The sequence below is a fragment of the Lemur catta genome, chromosome 10, assembly GCF_020740605.2.
Source record: "Lemur catta isolate mLemCat1 chromosome 10, mLemCat1.pri, whole genome shotgun sequence".
NCBI classification, from domain to species: domain Eukaryota; kingdom Metazoa; phylum Chordata; class Mammalia; order Primates; family Lemuridae; genus Lemur; species Lemur catta.
In genome coordinates, this window is record NC_059137.1 from 65,634,766 (window position 1) to 65,655,646 (window position 20,881).

Below are 20,881 nucleotides of genomic sequence, written 5' to 3' on the forward strand. Positions count from 1 at the left end.
TGTAATTCATTGTTTAATTTTACATACATGAAAGTTATTCAACAAAATCAACTTAATGTCTTAAAAAAATTCTTAAGACTTTTTTAGAGAAAAATCCACTACATTCTTTTCCCTAAGATATAAACATGCATATTAAACCAAAGAGGAAACTTTAACAGGAATCTAGGACATTTTCTTATTAAAATAAAAAGGTATATAAATAAAGGCAATGATTTAAACAAAAAGACAACTACTTTTAAGTGATCTATATGGCTTAGGCTGAGTGTGGTGGCTCACGCCTGTAATCCCAGCATGTTGGGAGGCTGAGGTAGGAGGATTGCTTGAGCCCAGGAAATGGACGTTACAGTGAGCTATGATCAGGCCACTTACTGCACTTCAGCCTGGGTGACACAGTGAGACCTTGTCTCTAAAAAATAATAATAATGATAATAATAAAATACAAAATTAAAGATATGGCTTAAATGTAAGGTACTGAGACAATGAATGAACTTCATATGACATACCTGAAATGTCCTTATTCTTTTCCAATTTCCATATAAAAAATGAGTAAATAAACTATAAGAAAACTATAATCAGGGCTATGAACCAAGAGGAATAACAGGTTGAAAACGAACGACTACTGAAAATGTACATGCCATCAGTCTTGTAAATTTTTAAAAATAACATTTGATTTTCCTTCTGATTTTATCACTTCTAAAAGTGATCATTATAGAAAATTTCAATAATATAGAAAAATATAAAAAATGCAAACAAAAATCACCTATGATCCTATTGGCCAGAGATTATTATTCTTAACATTCTGGCATAAAACCAATCTTTCAGATTTTTTTTTTTGTGCATACACATGCATATAGTTTATTTTCAACACAAACTTGGGATACTCTTTTATACTGATTTTATTCCACTTAAGTTATAAACATATTCCTATGGCATTAAATATTATTCTATAATTTTTAACTCTTGCATAATATTTCACCCTCAATATTACCATATTTTAACCATTCCTCTATTTGTTTCTACTCTTGTATACATAACACTCTTATATATAAATCTATGTGCTATCTATTTATTTAGGAGAAATTTCTAGAAGAATACTTGCTGAAACAGAGAAAAACTATGTTTGGTTCTTGATATGTACTGCCAAAGTGCCCTCTGGAAAGGTTGTATAATTTATACTCCTATTGGAAGTACATGTTAATGCCTATTTCCTAAATTCTTCATCAATACTTTAATCTTCACTAATGTAATAAGTAGAAAATCACATTTCAATTTATATTTCGTTAATCATTAAGACTAAATATTTTTTCTTATATGATTGTTTTTCCTTTGTTTCTTTATTTATGAACTGCCTATTTTACCTAATTACCTATTTTTATGAATTGCCTAACTTACTATTTGTGATATTTACTATTTGTGACAGTCACTCTTCTTCTCATGGGTTTGTAAGAGATCTTTATATATTAAGGATATTAAATCTCTCTCGTATTTGTTATAAATATTTTTCTCCATAGATTATATTACTGTAATTGATTTTTAAATTCTTTTTATTCTTTTTTCCCTGCAGCTTTATTGATGTACAATTGACAAATAAAATTTGTATATATTTGTGGTATACAACATATTTTTAAGTATACACTGTGAAATGATTACCACAATCAAGATAATTCACATACCCATCATCTCATATGGTTATTTTCCTTTTTGTTGTAAGAACATTTAAGGCCTATTCTCTTAACAATTTTTAGGTATACATTATTATCTATAGTCATGATGCTCTGCAACAACTGATCTCCAAAATTTATTCATCCTAACTAAAACTTTGTACCCTATTACCAGCAACTCTCCTTTTCCCAATCCATCCTCTGCTCCTGTAGTCATCATTCTACTTTCTGCTTCTATGAATTCAACTTTTTTAGACTCTACCCATAAGTGAGGTCATGCAACATTGGTCTTTCTGTGCCTGGCCTATTTCACTTAGCATAATATCCAACAGGTCTCTTTTTCTTCATATAGATTTCTATTTCACTTAAGAGTTCAGAGTTCAGTTTGGTATACGAGATAAAAAGTCTAACTTAATTATTCTAAAAAGTCAATCAATTTAACCTGCATCACAAGTTAAACAAAGAATCCTTTCTCTAATTAATGTGAAATGTCATATTCATCATTAATGAAATCTGTACATATTATGTATTGGGATTTGTTTCTGGGCTATATTCTCTTCCATTACTGAGCCTATTCTTGAAACAGTACCACAGTTTTAATTACTCTGTCTTAATAAACATTTAAATATCCAACTGTATAATGTTCCTTATTTTTCCTTTTTTCCAACAATTTCTTAAAGCTTTATTCTTTCTAATGAATTTGAGAATAAATTTTTGAAGTTGAAAAATAAATCAGTAATTTTTAGTATATCTACAGAGCTGTGCGGCCATCACCAGTATCTAATTTCAAGAATTTTTTTTTAGTTGAAAATTTTTTATTATGCAGGTGTAAGAAATAATACAGAGAGCTTCCTTTTATACTTTGTCCTGTTTCCCCTAATGGTAACATTTTGCAAAAATATGTCACAACTAAAATATTCAAATTTATACAATTTAGTTCTCTTATTTAGATTTACCTCGTTTTTGTACTCAATTATGTGTGTTTTGTTCTATACTATTTATTCACAAGTGTGTACTTTCCACTATAGGCAAGATTCAAGGCTTATGTTGTCCTTTTATAACCACGTCCACTTCCTCTCTCTTGTCCCTAAGCCCCTGTAATCACTCATCTTGCCTGTTTCTACAATTTTGTTTTTATAAAAATGTTATATAAATGGAATCACATGGTATGCAACCTTCTGGAATTAGATTTTTTCATTCAGAATACTTCCCTGGAGATTCATCTGAATTGCTGCCTGTATCAACAGGTCCATATATATATATATATATATATATATATATATTTGTTTATTTTTGTTGTGATAAAAAAACATAACATTAAGTCTACCTTCTTGGCAAGTTTTTAAGTGGATAGTACATATTGTTAACTATAGGCACATTGTTGTACAGCAGCTCTCAGAAACTTTTTCTTCTTGTATGAAGCTCTATACTCACTGAACAACAACTCCCCATATCCCCCACCCCAATCCTTGAAAACCAACATTTTACTTTCTTCTTCTATGAGTCCATCAGAGATACCTCATCTAAGTAAAATCATGCAGTTTTTGTCCTGTGCCTGGCTAATTCCAAGCATTTTTATCACCCCTCAGAAAATCCCATTCCTATTATAAGTTAAGCCCCTCCTCTCCAGCATCTGGCACCCCCTAATCTGCTATGCCTATTGTGAACATGTCATATAAATGGAATCATACAGTATGTGGCCTTTTGAATCTGGCTGCTTTTAAGCAGCATAATGTTTTCAAGGGTCATGCACATTACAGCATGCATCAGTACTTCATTCCTTTTTTATGGCCAATCTTCTACTGTATGGATATTCTACATTTTGTTTTCCATTCCTCATATGATGAACATTTGGATTGTTACCATTTTTCTGGCTATTATGAATGATGTGGCTATAAACAGTCTTGTCCAAGTTTTGGTATGAAATGTCATATATAGTAATTTTTTAATAATATATTGTTATTAACTATAATTTTTTCCATATATGGTAATTTTATGTTTAATATTTTGAGGTAATGCCAAACTACTTTCCACATGGCTGTACCATTTTACATTCCTACCAATCATATATAAGGGTTCCAATCTCTCTACATCCTCCCTTATCAATACTTGTTATTGCCTATCTTTATTTTAGCCATCTTCGTTGGTGTGAAGTGGTATCTTACTCACAGTGGTTTTGATTTCCATTTCCCTACTGGTAATGATGTTGAATATTTCTTCATGTCTTTATTGGCCATTTGTACACCCTTTTTGGAGAAATCACCCTATATGCTTTTTCAGGTGATGCACCCTTATCAACTTTTTATTTTTTATTTTTTTTTTAGAGACAGGGTCTCATTCTGTTGTCCAAGCTGGAGTGCAGTGGCACCATCAAAGTTCACTGTAAACTTGAATTCCTGGGCTCAAGTGATCCTTCTACCTCAGCCTCCTGAGTAACTGGGACTACAGGCGCATGCCACCATGCCCGGCTAATGTTTTGTAGAGACACGGTCTCACTGCATTGCCCAGGCTGATCTTCAACTCTTGACCTCAAGTAATCGTCCAGCCTTGGCCTCCCAAAGTGCTGGGATTATAGCCACAAGCCACTGCACCTGGCCACCATATCAATTTTTAATTGGGTAGTAGTAATAAACTCTACATGACTGTGAGGCTTTCCTCCCACCCTACTCTCAAAATTAAGAGTATTTTAAAATTTATTTATATGTTCATTTAAACATGCAAACATCACAGGGAACATAAAATTGAAAATTAAAGTCTCATAATTCTACCCCATAGCACTACTAACCATTATTCTCTAACTCTTTTTATCTGACTAGAAAACTAATCCAGGCTCATTATAAAAAAGAAAAAATATCCACAACACTGTGTATGTATGTATAAATAACTGCTGAGCACTTAACTATGTGCCAAGCACTGATTCAAACACTTTAAAGTGTTTGCTGTCTCGTTCAATGCTAATAAATATACTAAAAATTATATTAGGCCTACCCTATATTTAGTGTTATATCCTCAACTTATTGTGAACATTTTTCTTTAAATAATTTTTAGTTGCAAAAAAAATTCCAATTTGTGATGGATTGTAAAGTAATCCCTCACTATTGGAGGGTTACAGTTGTTCTAGTTTTCCACTATTATAAACTCTACTTTTATACATCAAACTTTCGTATTTAATATAATAGCCAGTGTTTATTGAGCACTTAGGAAGAGCACTCTGATAACCACTATATGTGGATCTTCTCATTCAATTTGCATCACTCAATGAGATAGGAATTATCATCATCCCCATTTTATAGAAGAGCAAACTGAAGGTTGGAGAGGCTATGTAACTTCCATAAGGCTATAAAGCAAATTGGTGGTAAAGCCAGGATGAAAACGAGGTCTGTATGACCACTGAGTGGACCCTTTAATCACTATACCATATGTCATCTCCCATTATTTCTTTAGGATGAATTCCTGGAAGCAGAACTCTTAAAGATAACACTCTTTTTTTAAAGTGATAAATGCTGCCATTTTGCCCTTCAGTAAGATTATAATAATTTTTATAATGCTCATTTTCAAACCCTTATCCAGCACTTTAAAAAATCATTTTCAATTTTCTAAATAAAAAATGCTAGTTCATCTTACATACATACATACATATATATATATAAAACTAAGCTGCTCTAGACTATTGGTACTTTTGTGATTACCTCCTCTAATAGACAAAGCATAGTAGAACATGTTCTCCTAGCTGGGTCCATTGACTTATAACAACAGAAAGGAGATTTCGCAAATTTAGCACTCTTCACCGAAAACAAGAGAGTGAAATATGCTGCAGCAGTAGTAGGGACAGGAAGAATGGCAAGTCCCCCCACAAGGGCAGGTCAAGGAAGGCTGATAACATGTTAATGCAGGACTGGACCTGGGTAGCTGAGGCAACATGCCCCTAATGAGTTGTCATCTTTAACATCAGATGGTCTCAAGTAACCAAGAATTTCACCTTGGCTCTTCGTTCCTGATTTTATGGGAATGCCACTTCAAAAGGTCCATAGCATGGTAGAAAATTTCCGAAGACCTCTCAGTGTACCTGGACTCTGCCCTCCTTTTTATCCCCAACCATCCCCATGTCTCTCCCCACCCCTACGCACTACCAAGTTGTAGAGCTGAGATGAAGGGCTATGTATCTATCATTCCATAGCCCCCAGCAGCCCACCAGATAACTTGTACTCACTCCTCCAGACTCAGACTGTGTATTCCCCCTTCCTCTGGCGGCTGTTTCCAATGAGCCCAGCCATTGGAGCCACTTCTCTGTGCTCCCACCACATTCTGAGCTTTCCTCACTTCCTTCAAGTGTCTCACTGCTTTGTAATTATTGATCTACTTCTTCGACTAGATTTTCAACTATGCTGCTTTGTAACTGCTGGTCTACTTCCTCAATTAAATTTTCAATTTATTAAGGGTGAGCACTTTGCTTTTACTGCCACACCCAGTATACACGGCAATGGCTGGGAACGATAGGGTTTCAGCACATTTTCAAGAATAAACTACACTGAGTTGGAACAAGCAAATGGGAAGCCAATTTCACCTAAACTTTCTATCTATGGGAGAACAGAGAAAGGAATTAAAATAGAGTGAGCTGCTATCAGGTGCCTAGTACTTCACACACATTAACTCAAGCAACTCTGAGGCAGGCCATAGAGTCCCTATTTTATAAATGAAAACATTAAAGCCTTACTTTGCACACATAGCCAGTAGGGTCAGAATCTGAACCCAGGTTGATGTGATTCTAAGCCTTTGCTCTCTCTACTCCATCAGGCAGCCTGGTCTCCCCTCCTGAAACTCACAGCTCTATAAACTGGAAGAGAAAGACTACTCTTTCACAATTGTTAGTTTAAAATCCCCTGGAACTAAAAATTCTCCTACTTGTCCTGGAGGAATCTGGCTAGGAAACAAAGAGGGGAGAGGGAACCTAGGGAGGGACAGGTAGGAAGAAGGGGGTGATAAGCTAAAATTACAGAATACTTCCCTACTAATCTAAGCACCACTTGGGGTGCTGTGACCTTCAACTTGACCTCTTTTAACTGTCCTAAGCCTGAAAAACTTTTTGGCCAAGTACCCTAGATTCATATGGCACTGTGTGATACCATAAAAGGAGAATGAAAAAATTCAGACGCTGTAGTTATGTAAGAAGCAATACAAGGGATATGAAGGTTTCATTCTGATGAATAAGTGGTGCAAATGTAGCTAAGTTTAAGCCATTAAAATTCTCTGAAAATCTCCATCTTCTCATTTCTAAACTGAGAAGATTAGGCTGTGAGTTTCCAACCTGGCTCTGCATCCAAATAACCCCCTGAGCCTGTGGAAAATACTGATCTTTAGATCCCATCCTCATTCTGGTTTAGTTATGCCTACAGTGGGACTTAAGAAATCCTCAGGTAATTTACAGGCTCAGCCAAGTTTCAAAACAGCTAGGTGAGATCGTCTGTGTCTGCCTCCCTCTCCCTACTTCCAGGAGAGGAAAGTGTGAAAAGACAGGTGACTCAGCATATTAAGTCACATAACCAAAGACTACCAAGAAACAGCAATCTAATGTTATAAGTCTCAATAATCCCTTCCTGTTTCAGGGTAAAGTGAGTTATACTCAGTCTTCCTTGACTGGTTAAATCTGCCTTTGTTTTACCAATGCACTAGCTTTAAGAATGCCAAAAACTGGCCAGGTGCAGTGGCTCAAGCCTATAATCCTAGCACTCTGGGAAGCTGAAGCAAGAGGATCGCCTGAGCTCAGGAGTTCGAGACCAGCCTGAGCAAGAGTGAGACCCTGTTTCTACTAAAAAAAAAAAAAAAATAGCAAGAAATTAGCTGGACAACTGAAAATATATATAGAAAAAATTAGCTGGGCATGGTGGCACATGCCTGTAGTCTCAGCTACTTGAGAGGCTGAGGCAGTAGGATCGCTTGAGCCCAGGAGTTTGAGGTTGCTGTGAGCTAGACTGACGCCATGACACTTTAGCCCGGGCAACAGAGTGAAACTCTGTCTCAAAAAAAAAAAAAGAAAAGAAAAAAAGAATGCCAAAAACTGCACTGGTGGGGAATACAACCTTTTTTTTAATTGCTAGGGTTTCTCTGGAGGTGTTAGCTGTCATGATCCTCTTGTGCTGTTAGATTATTAGGTTCCTCTATTCCTTTAAAGCTCTTCTGAGGGTGAACTACTACCAGAATATTTTAAGGGCAGATGGGCAGCCTACCCAGCCTACCCAGGAGACTGAATAATATCCTACCTTGACATCTAGCTTGGCCAAGTGTTGTAAAACCCAGATGCGATGGGACCAGGCATTATAGTTGCTTGGGTATCTCCCTGCTGCTTCACCACAGACCTCCATCTCTTCTTGTATTAGCCGAAGTGTCCTTTCTGCAGGAATTGTTCCCAAGTTTCCTTTGGTTACAAAGGAAGGCAAGGAGGTTTCCTGAATTAGCTGTTGTAGCACCCATCTCCTGTTAAGGTGGCGTGTGGGAAAGACAACAAGGAAAGAACGTAAACCAGAGAGGAAAAACAATTAATTTTTGTTGTTCTTAATTTAATTTCCATTCACAGACAATACAAAATAATACCTGTCTATAAGCCTAGTTTTGGGGATATGGGTAGGGGATATTGTTTTATTGTTTTTAAAGACAAACTTAGCAGTATGGATGAAGGGGGTGGGGGTGGAGATACACAGAAAAAAAAACCCTTCTAAAACTTTAAAATTTGTCAAAATGAAATGTCATTAGTTCTAAAATGATAACTGCAAAACTTCACCTGGCTAGGAAATGTAAAGGCAGTTCTGTGTCTGTGTGTGTTTGTGTGGTGGTGGTGACAGTAATGGTGAGGGGGGATAAATTAATGGCTGCTAAATATTAGAAGAGTCATAGTTCACATTTTTAATTATATGTGAATGCTTTACTCTATGTGTATTTGTTTGCAAACAAGAAAATGCATTTTAACAGCTTTCATTAAGCAAAATTTCTATATTACAGAATAAAATCTGAAAGAGAACAAATACAATATGATTAGATAAATCATTAAGGAGGTTTCAAAATGTCTTTATCCACAGATTTTCCTTTGGTCTATTTAAGATTTGCATTAGTAAGCATTTAAATAGAAAGCACTAAGAAAGCATTTCTAACTACCTAATGTCTTTAGTTTGTACAAATATTTTCCCCATATGAAAGCAGTCTTTTAGACTAAACATTTCTAACCCAAAGGTACAGGAATTTGAGTAAGAAGACTCATTTTGTTATTTCCAAATAATGAGATTTTTTATTTAACAAAATAGTACTTTATAAAATAATTAGACAAGCCAATAAACTGATGGATGCATATTCAATAGTTCTTTCCCCTGCAATCACCTTCCCAAACCCCCAACCGCAAAATCTTCTCTGAGGTCTACTAACCCAATTTCTAGTAAGGAAGAAAACACAACTGACTGTGTGGTTTGGAAGGAGCTGACAGATCTGCAATGTTAGTCAAAGACAAGGTTATAGCTAAGACACCTTGAACAAATGGACATAAGATTCTAAAAATACCCAGGATTTACGAAAAGTTAAGAGCTGCTTAATAAACTGAGTAACTTCTCCACTGATCCCGACCAGCAAGTCCATACCATCTCATTTTAGTCAAATGAGAGTAGTTACATGGGGCCTGAGAGGAAGATGATTTCACATAGCCGGGATTTTGAGAGTCCTAATGTGTATTCTAGCTATTATAGCCATTTAACCAAAAAATGTTCTTTGCATTTATGGTCTTAGCAACTTTAGCTCAGCTTACACATCACTCACCTTGGCTGCCCTTAACTTCCTCTGTAAGTTAATTTTAATAACCACAATCATCACTACCATCATCTTTACCAGGAACACAACAGAATGCATTTAAAAATCCAAGTTGTTCATTATAGTTGAGTATCTAAATGCAATCTAATAATAATACTAATAATAATAATAGCTAATATTTGAGTATTTAGTATGTACCAGGCACTGTGGTAGTGTTTACATGCATTATATCATGTAAATGCAACAATTAACTCTATGCAAGAGGTATAATTATTATTCCTATTTTACAAATGAGGACATTGAGGCTTGGAGAGGTTAAATAATTTCCCACGAACCCTTAGGTAAGAAGTGATATAGCCCCTACATTTAAACGTAGGTAATATGACTTTAGAATTCCTGCTTTGAACCAATATGCGACCCTGCCTCACTGACATGTTGCATTTCTTTCTCCAGCCATTCCGAATTCTAAGTAAGAACACTATGTTGTAAATTAATCATACCTGTGAATCCATGTTTCTGGACTCTTTGGAAACTTAGTTAAGGCCAATTTTCCCAGATGTAAATCTTTAATTGGATTTAAAGTGCCAGACAGGATCAGCTCTTTCCTGTAAAAGAAAAATTTTTTTAAAAATTACTTTACACTTTTAATCAAAACATTCTGCATGGCTTTTAATATAACCTCATTGTGAAAGGAATTTCCAAGAATTAACAAGAAATAAGAACACCCAAACCTAAAATCATTCTGGTATGTGAAACTCTCATAAATGTCCCACACAGTAACCAAGAACATATTCTCATAATCTCAAAATGACAAATTAATAAGCCAAAGGAGAAGGTCTTAAAATCAACAATGGAACTTCAGTTGACTGTCTGGGAGAGGAGAAAGTGATTTTCTGGCTTATCTCATTTCCAAAAGTTATAACACCTGACAGCAGTATTTATAGGGCCAATCCAATACCAGTGAAGAATCGCTCTAGCTTTCAAAATAGGACTTGACATGGTCTAGTTCATTACAAAACCACACATAAAACAAACACAATATGATTGGGATGTAAGGAAAAATTCATTCACTGAATCACTAACAAAGTCACTATTTTTATTTTTGAATTTGAATTTTCCCTTCTACCTTTCCTCATATGCATATATATTTTAACATATAATTTTATATACTGTGCTCACTGCATCTTAAGAATTTCTCCATGGCTCTATTTAATCTTTGTAATGAACATTTTAAATGATGAAATAGTTTTCATTCAGTAGTTATGCTGTAATTTAATGACCTTTTCCCCTAGTGTTAGATATTTAGGTTGTTTCTAACTTTTTGCTATTTTAAAAGAATTCTGGGGGGAAAAAAAAACCCTTTGTGCTTATGACTTCTTTCTTTTGTACTCTTACTTAGGATAAGTTTCCAAAGAGGTATTACCATATAAATACTTGTGTGACCCTTGATATACTAGGCCATTCCTTTTTGAAATATAAGCAGAAATAATAGAAATGTAAGGTTTTTGTTGTTTTAAACTATTCAGTCCCAACCAAAGCTTCAATGCAATTACTATCATCCCTTGGCATCTGTGGAGGATTGGTTCCAGGACCACCTGAAAATACCAAAATCAGAGAATGCTTAAGTCTCTGATATAAAATGGTGTATTATTTACATATAACCTACATATATCCTCCCATATACTTTAAATCATCTCTAGATTACTTATAATACCTAATACATAAATGCCTTATAGTGTTACACTATTGTTTAGAGAATAATGACAAGAAAAAAGTCTGCAGATGTCTAATACAAAGGCAATTTTTTCCAAATATTTTCAATCTGTCATTGGTTGAATCCACAGGTACAGAAGAACCCAGGGATATAGAAGGCCAACTGTATAAAGAATGTCATACAAGAGCATTCTACCTGTTTCTCAGGTAAATACAACTTATGTTTAATTTCTCTGATGGGTTTTTGATAGGTGCTGATATTACTGATTATACTACCAATTAATTCTCAATGTATCTATTATTTTATAATTAAATCAGATCATTTGCTAATATTTGTTCATCTTAAAATATCCTTCCTGTGGTAGGGCTGATTATTCATTTATTTTAGAGAGCTCGAAGCCAACAAAACCAGAGTCCAGCTTTTATTGCTCACCTATTAATATTTAGATAGATTAAGTTCATAAACACCACAATACATTTTCTTTCCAACAGCAATGTACTATTTCTAAATTTTTATTTGATAAGGAAAATAACTTCCTTTTTAATGTAAATACTAAACAGTGACAAATACTTGCATTGTATAACTATTTTTAGATAAGTAACTTTATAAAATAATTTGAAATAATATTCAGAAGGTTTATGGCCGCTTTGATGAATGAATTTATTGGCTGTTTTCCTTTTACTGTACTGGAAACCTAATTATCATTAAAAAAAAAATTTGATGCAACAGCCAACTGCTTTTGAAGTTTTGGGTCCTTTTTCTTTTGCAATCAGTAATACTTTGTTTACACAGTAAGTCAGGATACCTACGAAGTAAAAGGAGACAAAAAATTGTTCTATGTAATTTAAACTACTTTGTAGAGTAGTGGTTCTCAAAGTGGAGTGCCTGACTAACATCATCATCATCTGGTACTTAGCAGAAGAAATGCAAATTCTTAGGCCTCAGCCCAGACCCACTGAATCAGAAACTCAGGTGAGCAAAGCAATCTGTGTTTTACAACAAGCCCTTTAGGTGATGCACATTAAAGTTTGAAAATGACTACTGCAAAGAATTTATTATATTAAGCTTAATTTCAATTTACTTAATTTAAGACCTCTTATTTACAACTGCCTATCTGTACTCCCATATATACCCATATATAAGAGGAGATAATCAAAATTTTCTTCAGAAAAGAGGGAGTCACCTTATAACTAACTCTTTATAAAATTTCTTAAATTATAGACACTCTCTTAATTCTTTATTTCAGCAACCAAGTAGTATTTTGGGAAGACATCTGAAACAATTTCATCAATGGTATGTGTGAATGCTTTAAAGAGATCACCTGACAGAATAATTTAAAACAAAGCAAAATTTTAATATCAATTTAATAAACATTCCTGGGGGGAGGCTTGATCATTTGTAAGGGAAGGATATTGTTGAAAGCAAGTTTTCAAAGATCACTTTAAAAAGATATTAAATATATGGAAAGTGGTTATGTTATGGTGATCATATAACCTAGTTTTCAGGCATATTCTTTAGTTTTTACCAAATGTCTTTTTTCTATTCTAGGGTTCCCTTCAGGATACATTACATTGGGTTGTTATACCTACTTAAGCTCCTCAGATTTACCTTGTTTTTGGTGGTCTTGACAGTTATGAAAATACTGGTCAGTATTTTGTACAATGTTTTTATCATTAGATTGGGGATATGGGCTTGGGGGAAAAGACCACAGAGGTGAAGTGTCATTTTCATCTCATCCAATCAGTGGCACATACTATCAACATGACTTATCACTGTTGATGTTGATCTAGATTACCTGGCTGAGGTCAGGTTTTTTCACTACTTTTTGGAAGAAAGTCATTATGATTTTCTGATTCAGTGCACAGCTTACTCTTAAGAAGTACAGAGCTGCCGGGCGCGGTGGCTCACGCCTGTAATCCTAGCTCTGGGAGGCCGAGGCGGGTGGATCGCTCGAGGTCAGGAGTTCGAGACCAGCCTGAGCAAGAGTGAGACCCTGTCTCTACTAAAAATAGAAAGAAATTATCTGGCCAACTAAAAATATATATACAAAAAAATTAGCCGGGCATGGTGGCTCATGCCTGTAGTCCCAGCTACTCGGGAGGCTGAGGCAGTAGGATCACTTAAGCCCAGGAGTCTGAGGTTGCTGTGAGCTAGGCTGATGCCACGGCACTCACTCTAGCCCGGGCAACAAAGTGAGACTCTGTCTCAAAAAAAAAAACAAAAAAACAAAAAAACAAAAAAACAAAAAAACAAAAAAAAAAAAAAAAAAAAAAAAAAGAAGTACAGAGCTATGCTCCACCTCCTTGAGGGGGGTTATCTAGGTAAATTAATGCGTATCATTTGTCTCTTGTCTCTTATTTATGTATTCATTCACCCATTCATTCCAGTGTGGACTCATAGATACCCATTTTATACTTTGGGATATAATCCAACACTATGTTATTTATTTTGTTGTTCAAATCATTCCTGCTTTGGCCACTGGAAGCTCTTTCAGTTGGCTCCTACATCCCTTTGACATATTCCCAACACATTGTTTTTTAAGCAGTTTCTTACTTTCTGGCTCTACAAGATGCTCCAGGCTCATCTTGTATACTTTCTGCCCTGGTCCAAGAATCAGCCATTTCTAAAACCATTAGAGTGTTAGAAAAAACAATTTCATATGGTTCAAGCTACTGTTATCTCAATGTTACAGATGAGGAAACTGAGTCTTGGAGGAATTCAGTAACTTGCTCAAGATTTCTTAGCTCTAAGTGTCAGAACCAAACATCAAATCTGCATAAAATAAGTTGCCACTTTAAATCAATAGGCTGGGAGTAAAGACATGAAAGAAACACCGGAGTTTTTGGTGTCCAGTTGTTCAAAGATGTTTTGCTAGGCCGGGCGCAGTGGCTCATGCCTGTAATCCTAGCACTCTGGGAGGCCGAGGCGGGTGGATCGCTCGAGGTCAGGAGTTCAAGACCAGCCTGAGCAAGAGCGAGACCCCGTCTCTACTAAAAATAGAAACAAACTAGCTGGCCAACTAAAATATATATAGAAAAAATTAGCCAGGCATGGTGGCGCATGCCTGTAGTCCCAGCTACTCGGGAGGCTGAGGCAGAAGGATCGCTTAAGCCCAGGAGTTTGAGGTTCCTGTGAGCTAGGTTGACGCCACGGCACTCACTCTAGCCAGGGCAACAAAGTGACACTCTGTCTCAAAAAAAAAAAAAAAAAGATGTTTTGCTTATTCTAAGTAGATAGACTAATGAAAAAAATAGGACATTATAATGAAGTCAACCTCTTTCATCAAGCAATTCACCAATTTTCAAAGCAAATTCAAAGCAAAAAGTAGCAGTCATTTTTTTTTTATAACCAGCTGGAATTTTAAACCATGTGCATCACTCACTATAATCACAAGAGATGAGCTTAAAAACTTAGCCCCTATTTTTTTCCCTAAGACTGCAACACCCACAAATTGAACTAGAGGTGTATTATACCATATTTTAACAGTTTGAAAAACACAGTCAGAATCACTCAAGACCTTCCAGATTACTGCAGAAGAAATAAACAACAATTAAACATAAAGTGCTGAGTATCTGATCTGCAAAGAGTTTACAGGGTTAGAACAGTTTACTTCCAAAGTTTTGCTCAAAATGTACCTATGACTCTATATCTTCATATGTCAATCAATCTTACTAATACTAATCAAAATTTACTAGAATACATATTCACAATAAATTTTTTAAAAATCAAGATTCCCTTTCTACTTGTCTAATACAAAACTTTACTAATCATTTTACTACAATAATTTTCAAGATTAACTGTTATAAACATCACTGAAGTTAGATTAATGGAGCAATTTCCCTTCATAAGACCAAATCACACATAATCAAAAAAGACTTTCAAAAGAATCATGAAAAATTCGCCTAGTTCAAATCTTTCATTTCACAGGAAAAGAAACTAACTCTTGAGAAATTAAGGGTTTTGCGTACAATTAAATGCTAGTTAACTGATGAAAAAGGACTAAGTTCCATGAATTGTAAGACTAGGTTTTTTTCTCTTATGCTGAACTGTCCCATAGACCATACAATGAATAATGTGTGTGTACATGTGTTACAGATGTATGTGTAGATTATGCTAGTAAGAATTTTGCTGAAGGATTTCCAGTTCCTCTCTATTGATGAGGAATGTGAGAAAATGAATAAAAATGGCACTCCTACTTCCCTATTACCCTCATTTCTTTTTCACTGAATTTGATTTGTTTTCAGTGCCCAGTTTGCAAACCGCATATCCATTATGTGACAGGCACTACAGTTTGATACTAGAGAAACAAAGGGGAAAAAACACGGTCCCTACCCTTAAGAAAGCTCTCAATAGTAAGTTCATAATACCTTCCTAAAAGTCACCTTTGCTGATTCTTCCTCATCTTGCAAACGCTAGAACAGTGCTGTCCAATAGAAATATAATGTGAGTCACAAATATGAGCCATATATGTGATTTTAAATTTTCTAACAGCTACATTAAACACAAGTATATTTTATTGACTTCAATACATCCAAAATGCTATAATTTAAACAATCAATATAAATTATTAATGAGATATTTCATTTTTGGGGTATTTAGTCTTCAAAATCTGATGTGTAGTTTACACTTACAGCACATTTCAATTGAGAAAGGTCACATTTCAAAGGCTCAACAGCCATGTGTGGCTAGTGGCTACTGTATTGGACTGTTCTACTCTAGAAAACTGGAGTGTCCCAATGCTCAGTCTTCTCTAGCTCCACCAACTCTTTTGGGGAATCTCAAACAGCTTCAAGGCTTTCAAAACACATGTTTGGGATTCTGAAATTTTTATCTGGCCCAGACCTTTCCCCTGAACTTCAGATTAATATGCAACTACTTGTACATAAACCTAACATGCTCCAAACCAAATTCTTGACCTCTAACCAGCACCCCTTGCCCCCACCTAAGTCCACTTCTCTTCCAGACATCCCCATTGCAGCAAATGCCAACTCCATCCTTTTAGTTGCTCAGGGCAAAAATCAGAGTAAACCTTGACTACCTTCTTTTTCACCCCACCGCACTGTAGTGCATCTCAAATATGCCAACCAAGGCCTTACGATCCACCCAATTATGCCATTGCCTGTTACTCCCCCATCCTTCAAAAAGAAAAATAAATACAACATGTATCAAACAGTATACTATAACTCAACATGAGAATTTATGTTTCAGGCAAGAAAGTTTACGGAGAACAGACATAGATGTGCAAAAAGGGGCAAAGCACATGTGTTAGAATCTTCATGGAGATATTATAAAGAATAGGTAGAAGATGTAAGATGCCATGGATATACAGTTTATATTTCATTTTCAAAAAGCTAACAACTCATGAGGTTTATATGTCTTATGAAAGTGAACAAACTTCAGCTTATCACTGATGAAAATGACATACCTACCTCACATTCCATGCAGTGGTAAAGTCTGGGTTTAGAAGCAGCAGGGTGCATGTGACATCTATCAATTCTAGAATAAAGAGAAGCCATATTAAAAACAAGCAGTTCTACCCTTTAAAGCCCAGCTTCTCTTTCTTTTAAGGTTCTCTCTGTAGCACATTATACTAACATATGTCACATCATATTAATTACAATAATAAATACCCTGTTCTAAACTGTCAGGGAAGTGAAAATTACCCTCAAGACTTTCTCCTACTTATGGTAAGTATAACTTTTTTGGAAGTCGACAGTGAAACAATTTTACAATATACCTATAAAAATAATCTAATTAACCTCTTCATTCTTTTACTAGTTTTTGACACTACTTTAATATTTACCAAGGAAAAGAAACACAATTTCTATGCCACTATTCATTTCATTCCACAAATATCTTAAGTATTTACTATGTGTGCAAATTTCAAAAGAAAAAACCACTCATAATCCAATCCACTCAACATAATTCATGTACATTCTCCTACAAAAATCTTTTCTTGCACATATTTTACATGTAGCTTTAGCAATGATAAATGTATAATTTTGTTCTGTTTTTCACTATTATTTCATATGCATTCTCTTATATTGCTACAGTATGTATTTTTAACAGTTGCATAGCAACTGTTATATACTTTTATACTATCATTTATCTTATTCTCAATAGTAAGTTCATAATACCTTCCTAAAAGTCACCTTTGCTGATTCTTTTATATACTATCATTTATCTACTTTTATATACTATCATTTATCTTATTCTTTAGGCTTATTTCCTGTTTTTTTTTACTGTTAAGATAATATTGCTATTAAACATTTTTAAACACACTTTTTGTCTTACAGATTATTTTCTTCAGATATATTTCCCAAAGTAGAAATACTATGTCAAAAACAATATAAAAATCAGTATGGCTCCTACTAAGCATTTCCAAATTGTCCTCCAAAAGGACTGTATCTACTTACACTACCAAGAATAAACATGAGTGTACTTATGTCCCTATAACTGTCCTCTATAATTACACTTAAAAAATGAGTGTGGCAGATAAAAAAATTATACCCTGTTTCTATTTTAATTTACATCTTAATTTACATTTATTAATATGAACATTTTTCATTTTTGTATACTACTTATAGTTCATCTTATAAATAGGCTATTCATATTCATTAGCTATTTATCTATCATGGTCTTGACAGAAATCTAATATATTTAAATAAACTGCGTAAGTCTGTATTTAAAAGAACAAAATCAGTAAAATTTATACATATTTTCTTTGTTTTACTAAAATTAAAAAGAGAATTTGAAGATTATCAATCTAGAGGCATAATACTAAATTAAGGCAACATTACCAAGCTCATATTAAATGCCAAGTAAATAAAAGAATGAAGACAACCATTACTACTATGTACTGGGCATGGTATTAAGTACTTTATTTACATTATTTCATTGAATTCTCATTATCACAGTCCAAAATATTCTTATTCCACTTTACAGATAGGAAAACTAAGATTTACAGAGTTGAAGCAATTTGCCCATAGTCACCCAATTAGCATGAGGCATGGTTAACATCTGACTGCTTTTAACGAATCAATTATAGTACAGTTGAAATATCTGTCTATAATAAATAACTGGGACATTTTCAGTGTTTAAGCAAAAGATAAACTTTTAAAATCTAAGAACACACGAAAATACATCCTATAGTCATTTTTAAATGCTCTAGTTCACAACAAAATCAATTATTTTACGCTCACTATCTTAATAAGATATAAACATTAATTTTGAGCTCATGATTTCATTACTACTGAGTATACTGTAATATTTAGTAAATGAGCAACAAACAGTTGGATCACCATATATTTATTTTTGACCTCCATCCTACTCATTACAAGCCATTACATGTATAAACACAATCTGCCTATAAAGAATAATCTCATTAACCTCTTCATTCTTTTGCTTTTAGTAGTTTTTGGCACTAACTTAATACTTACCAAGAAAAATAAATATAATGTCCTATATCACTATTCATTTAATTCCACAAATATTCCAAGAATTGACTATGGGCAAAGATCAAACTGGGCCCTTGGACTGAGAGAATGGATATAATGAAAAATAAGACCTGATTTTGTCCTCTAAGTTGGAGAGAGCATACAAACAAATTATAGAAGGCAAAATTAAATAAGTATGATGTAGAAGCATATATTACATTTTGGGACCCACGATTACAGCTGCAATTAATTGTTGCTGGAGTACCCCTGGAAGACTGTAAGTGAATAAAGTGAAGTCATAAGAGCACACGCCTTCCTTAAAACCATACCATGTGGGTTTGAATCCCAGCTTCTCCACCTACTACCCACAGGTACCTCTTGGGACCTCAGTCTCCTTACCTGTAAAATGGGGATGGTAACATCAAGCTCACAGTGTTGTGAGCTACTGCGACTTACCAGCCAAGAGATGACTATTTTTAACATCAATTAATCAAGGAAGTTGAAATAATGAGGCAGTTGTTCCTACAGTAAAACCATCTAAATTTCTAAACTTGTAAAATAAATGGCAATAACAAAAAAACCACTTAGTAGACAAGCAGTTATATGGAAAAGTTTATGTATGATGGGAAAGCCTCTGAAATTTCTTTTGACAACTACAATTTTTCAAAATGCCATTATACTACCTAGGTAAATTGGTACTTAGTCCTTTGGGCTCTCCCTTTCCACATTAAAGAAAATGTGTGTGATCAATGGCAGGTGCTATTCGTTTGTACTTCTAACACAACTCTCCTCCCTGCCTCCGTAAGTGAAGACAAGTTCATCCTCCATGAGAAGACTTCTGTACAGCAGCACAAGGCAAAAACTAACAAAATACCTAAGCCTCGCTTTTTATTTTGTGGCTGTGTGAAGAGAGAGGAAGGCTGATCAAAGTAATGCTTTCTTTACCAGTGGGTATCCCCCAGAAGGGCAATGATGGTGGGTTTAGAGGCCAGCTCCACCGTTTATGGGAGTTCTTGGGAAAATCACTTAATCTCTCTGTGCCTAGTGTCCTCCTCATATGTAAAATGGAGCTATCATAGGGGTATTAGATGATTAAAACCCCTGCAGTGTTAGGACAGAATCTGACATACAGTAGGCACTGAATGGCAATTCCTGTTACAAAGCCTGTATCTCCTAGCCATCAGTGGTGCCCAGTAACACATAAAACCATGGGCCCTCTCTCCTCTTTGACAAACTGCTGAATCTTCCTGACTCAAGCCCAGACAGGATCTCCTTCAGGAAACACTCCAGTCAGATACAAGAACTGAGAGTGAAGTGGAATGTCAGGAAAAGGAAAGGACTAGAAGGAACTACGTTAGAAATAACTGAACATAACTAAAGAACAAGATCCTCACAACGCCCTTAAGTATTGATTAGTATTCCCTTATTGTGGTGTGGAAATAGGAACAAAGAGGTTAAGTAATTTGCCAAAAGTCACTATTAAGTGACTTCAGTGTGCTGATGAGCTAAATTTGAATCCAGGTCTGCTGTCCTGCAAAGCAGATGCTCTTTCCATTGTAGCACACTGTAGGCAAACACTTCGCCCTCTACAGCTCTGGACCAAACCAAAGACTTAAAGATAAACATGTACAATCAATAGTTGATTGTAACTATTTCACTCTCTAAATTTCATCAACTATATACCACTTCCCCTGCAGTTTTACCCCAAAGATATGCATAATCCCTACATTCTTTTGAAATTAAACAAGTCTCTCTCCAAACACCAGAGCATATGCCAGCAAATAAATTTTCCTTTGTTACGTACATTCTAATGTATGACTAACCCATCAGCACATCACAAAGAGAAAATGAATCAAGGCACATTATACGTAGGAAATTAGCTAAACACCAACTATAACAAGGAAAGGATAAAAGGATGCTACAGAAGTCAGAAAAAAATCAATATGCATTCATTGCTATACTGCATTCTAGAAAGAGCCCAAGGCCAGCAGGTACCCTGGTAATGGTCACTGAGTTTGACAACAGGCTCTGACAGAGAAAGGTTTTCATGAAAATAGAAATAAATCCAAGGTCAACTTGCACCAATTAATCTCTTTCTCCAAAATACATTCAGGATACCACAAGGAGAGAGGCTTGAGGTAAAGCTACATGGTAAACACCAGAGGCCTTGTTTATTACAGCACATAGTCACTGAATCAATAGCTAGACCAAGCTAAAAACTCTTGCTTAACTCTTGTTACTTACCTGACAAATGTCTGTTGAACATGTAAAGATGCTGAATATAC

General features: G+C 35.0%; 1 protein-coding gene across 3 annotated transcripts in view; it reads right to left on the reverse strand.

Moving 5' to 3' along the window:
• PTAR1 (protein prenyltransferase alpha subunit repeat containing 1) overlaps window positions 1-20,881 on the reverse strand; it is a 39,551-nt gene that overhangs the window by 5,243 nt on the left and 13,427 nt on the right. For all 3 annotated transcript variants that reach the window (XM_045562410.1, XM_045562409.1, XM_045562408.1), the window contains exons 3-5: window positions 16,590-16,656; window positions 9,947-10,051; window positions 7,919-8,132 (exon numbers count right to left, since the gene is read on the reverse strand). In XM_045562410.1, the coding sequence (XP_045418366.1) occupies window positions 7,919-8,132; window positions 9,947-10,051; window positions 16,590-16,656 (386 nt within the window). The remainder of the gene's footprint in view (window positions 1-7,918; window positions 8,133-9,946; window positions 10,052-16,589; window positions 16,657-20,881) is intronic.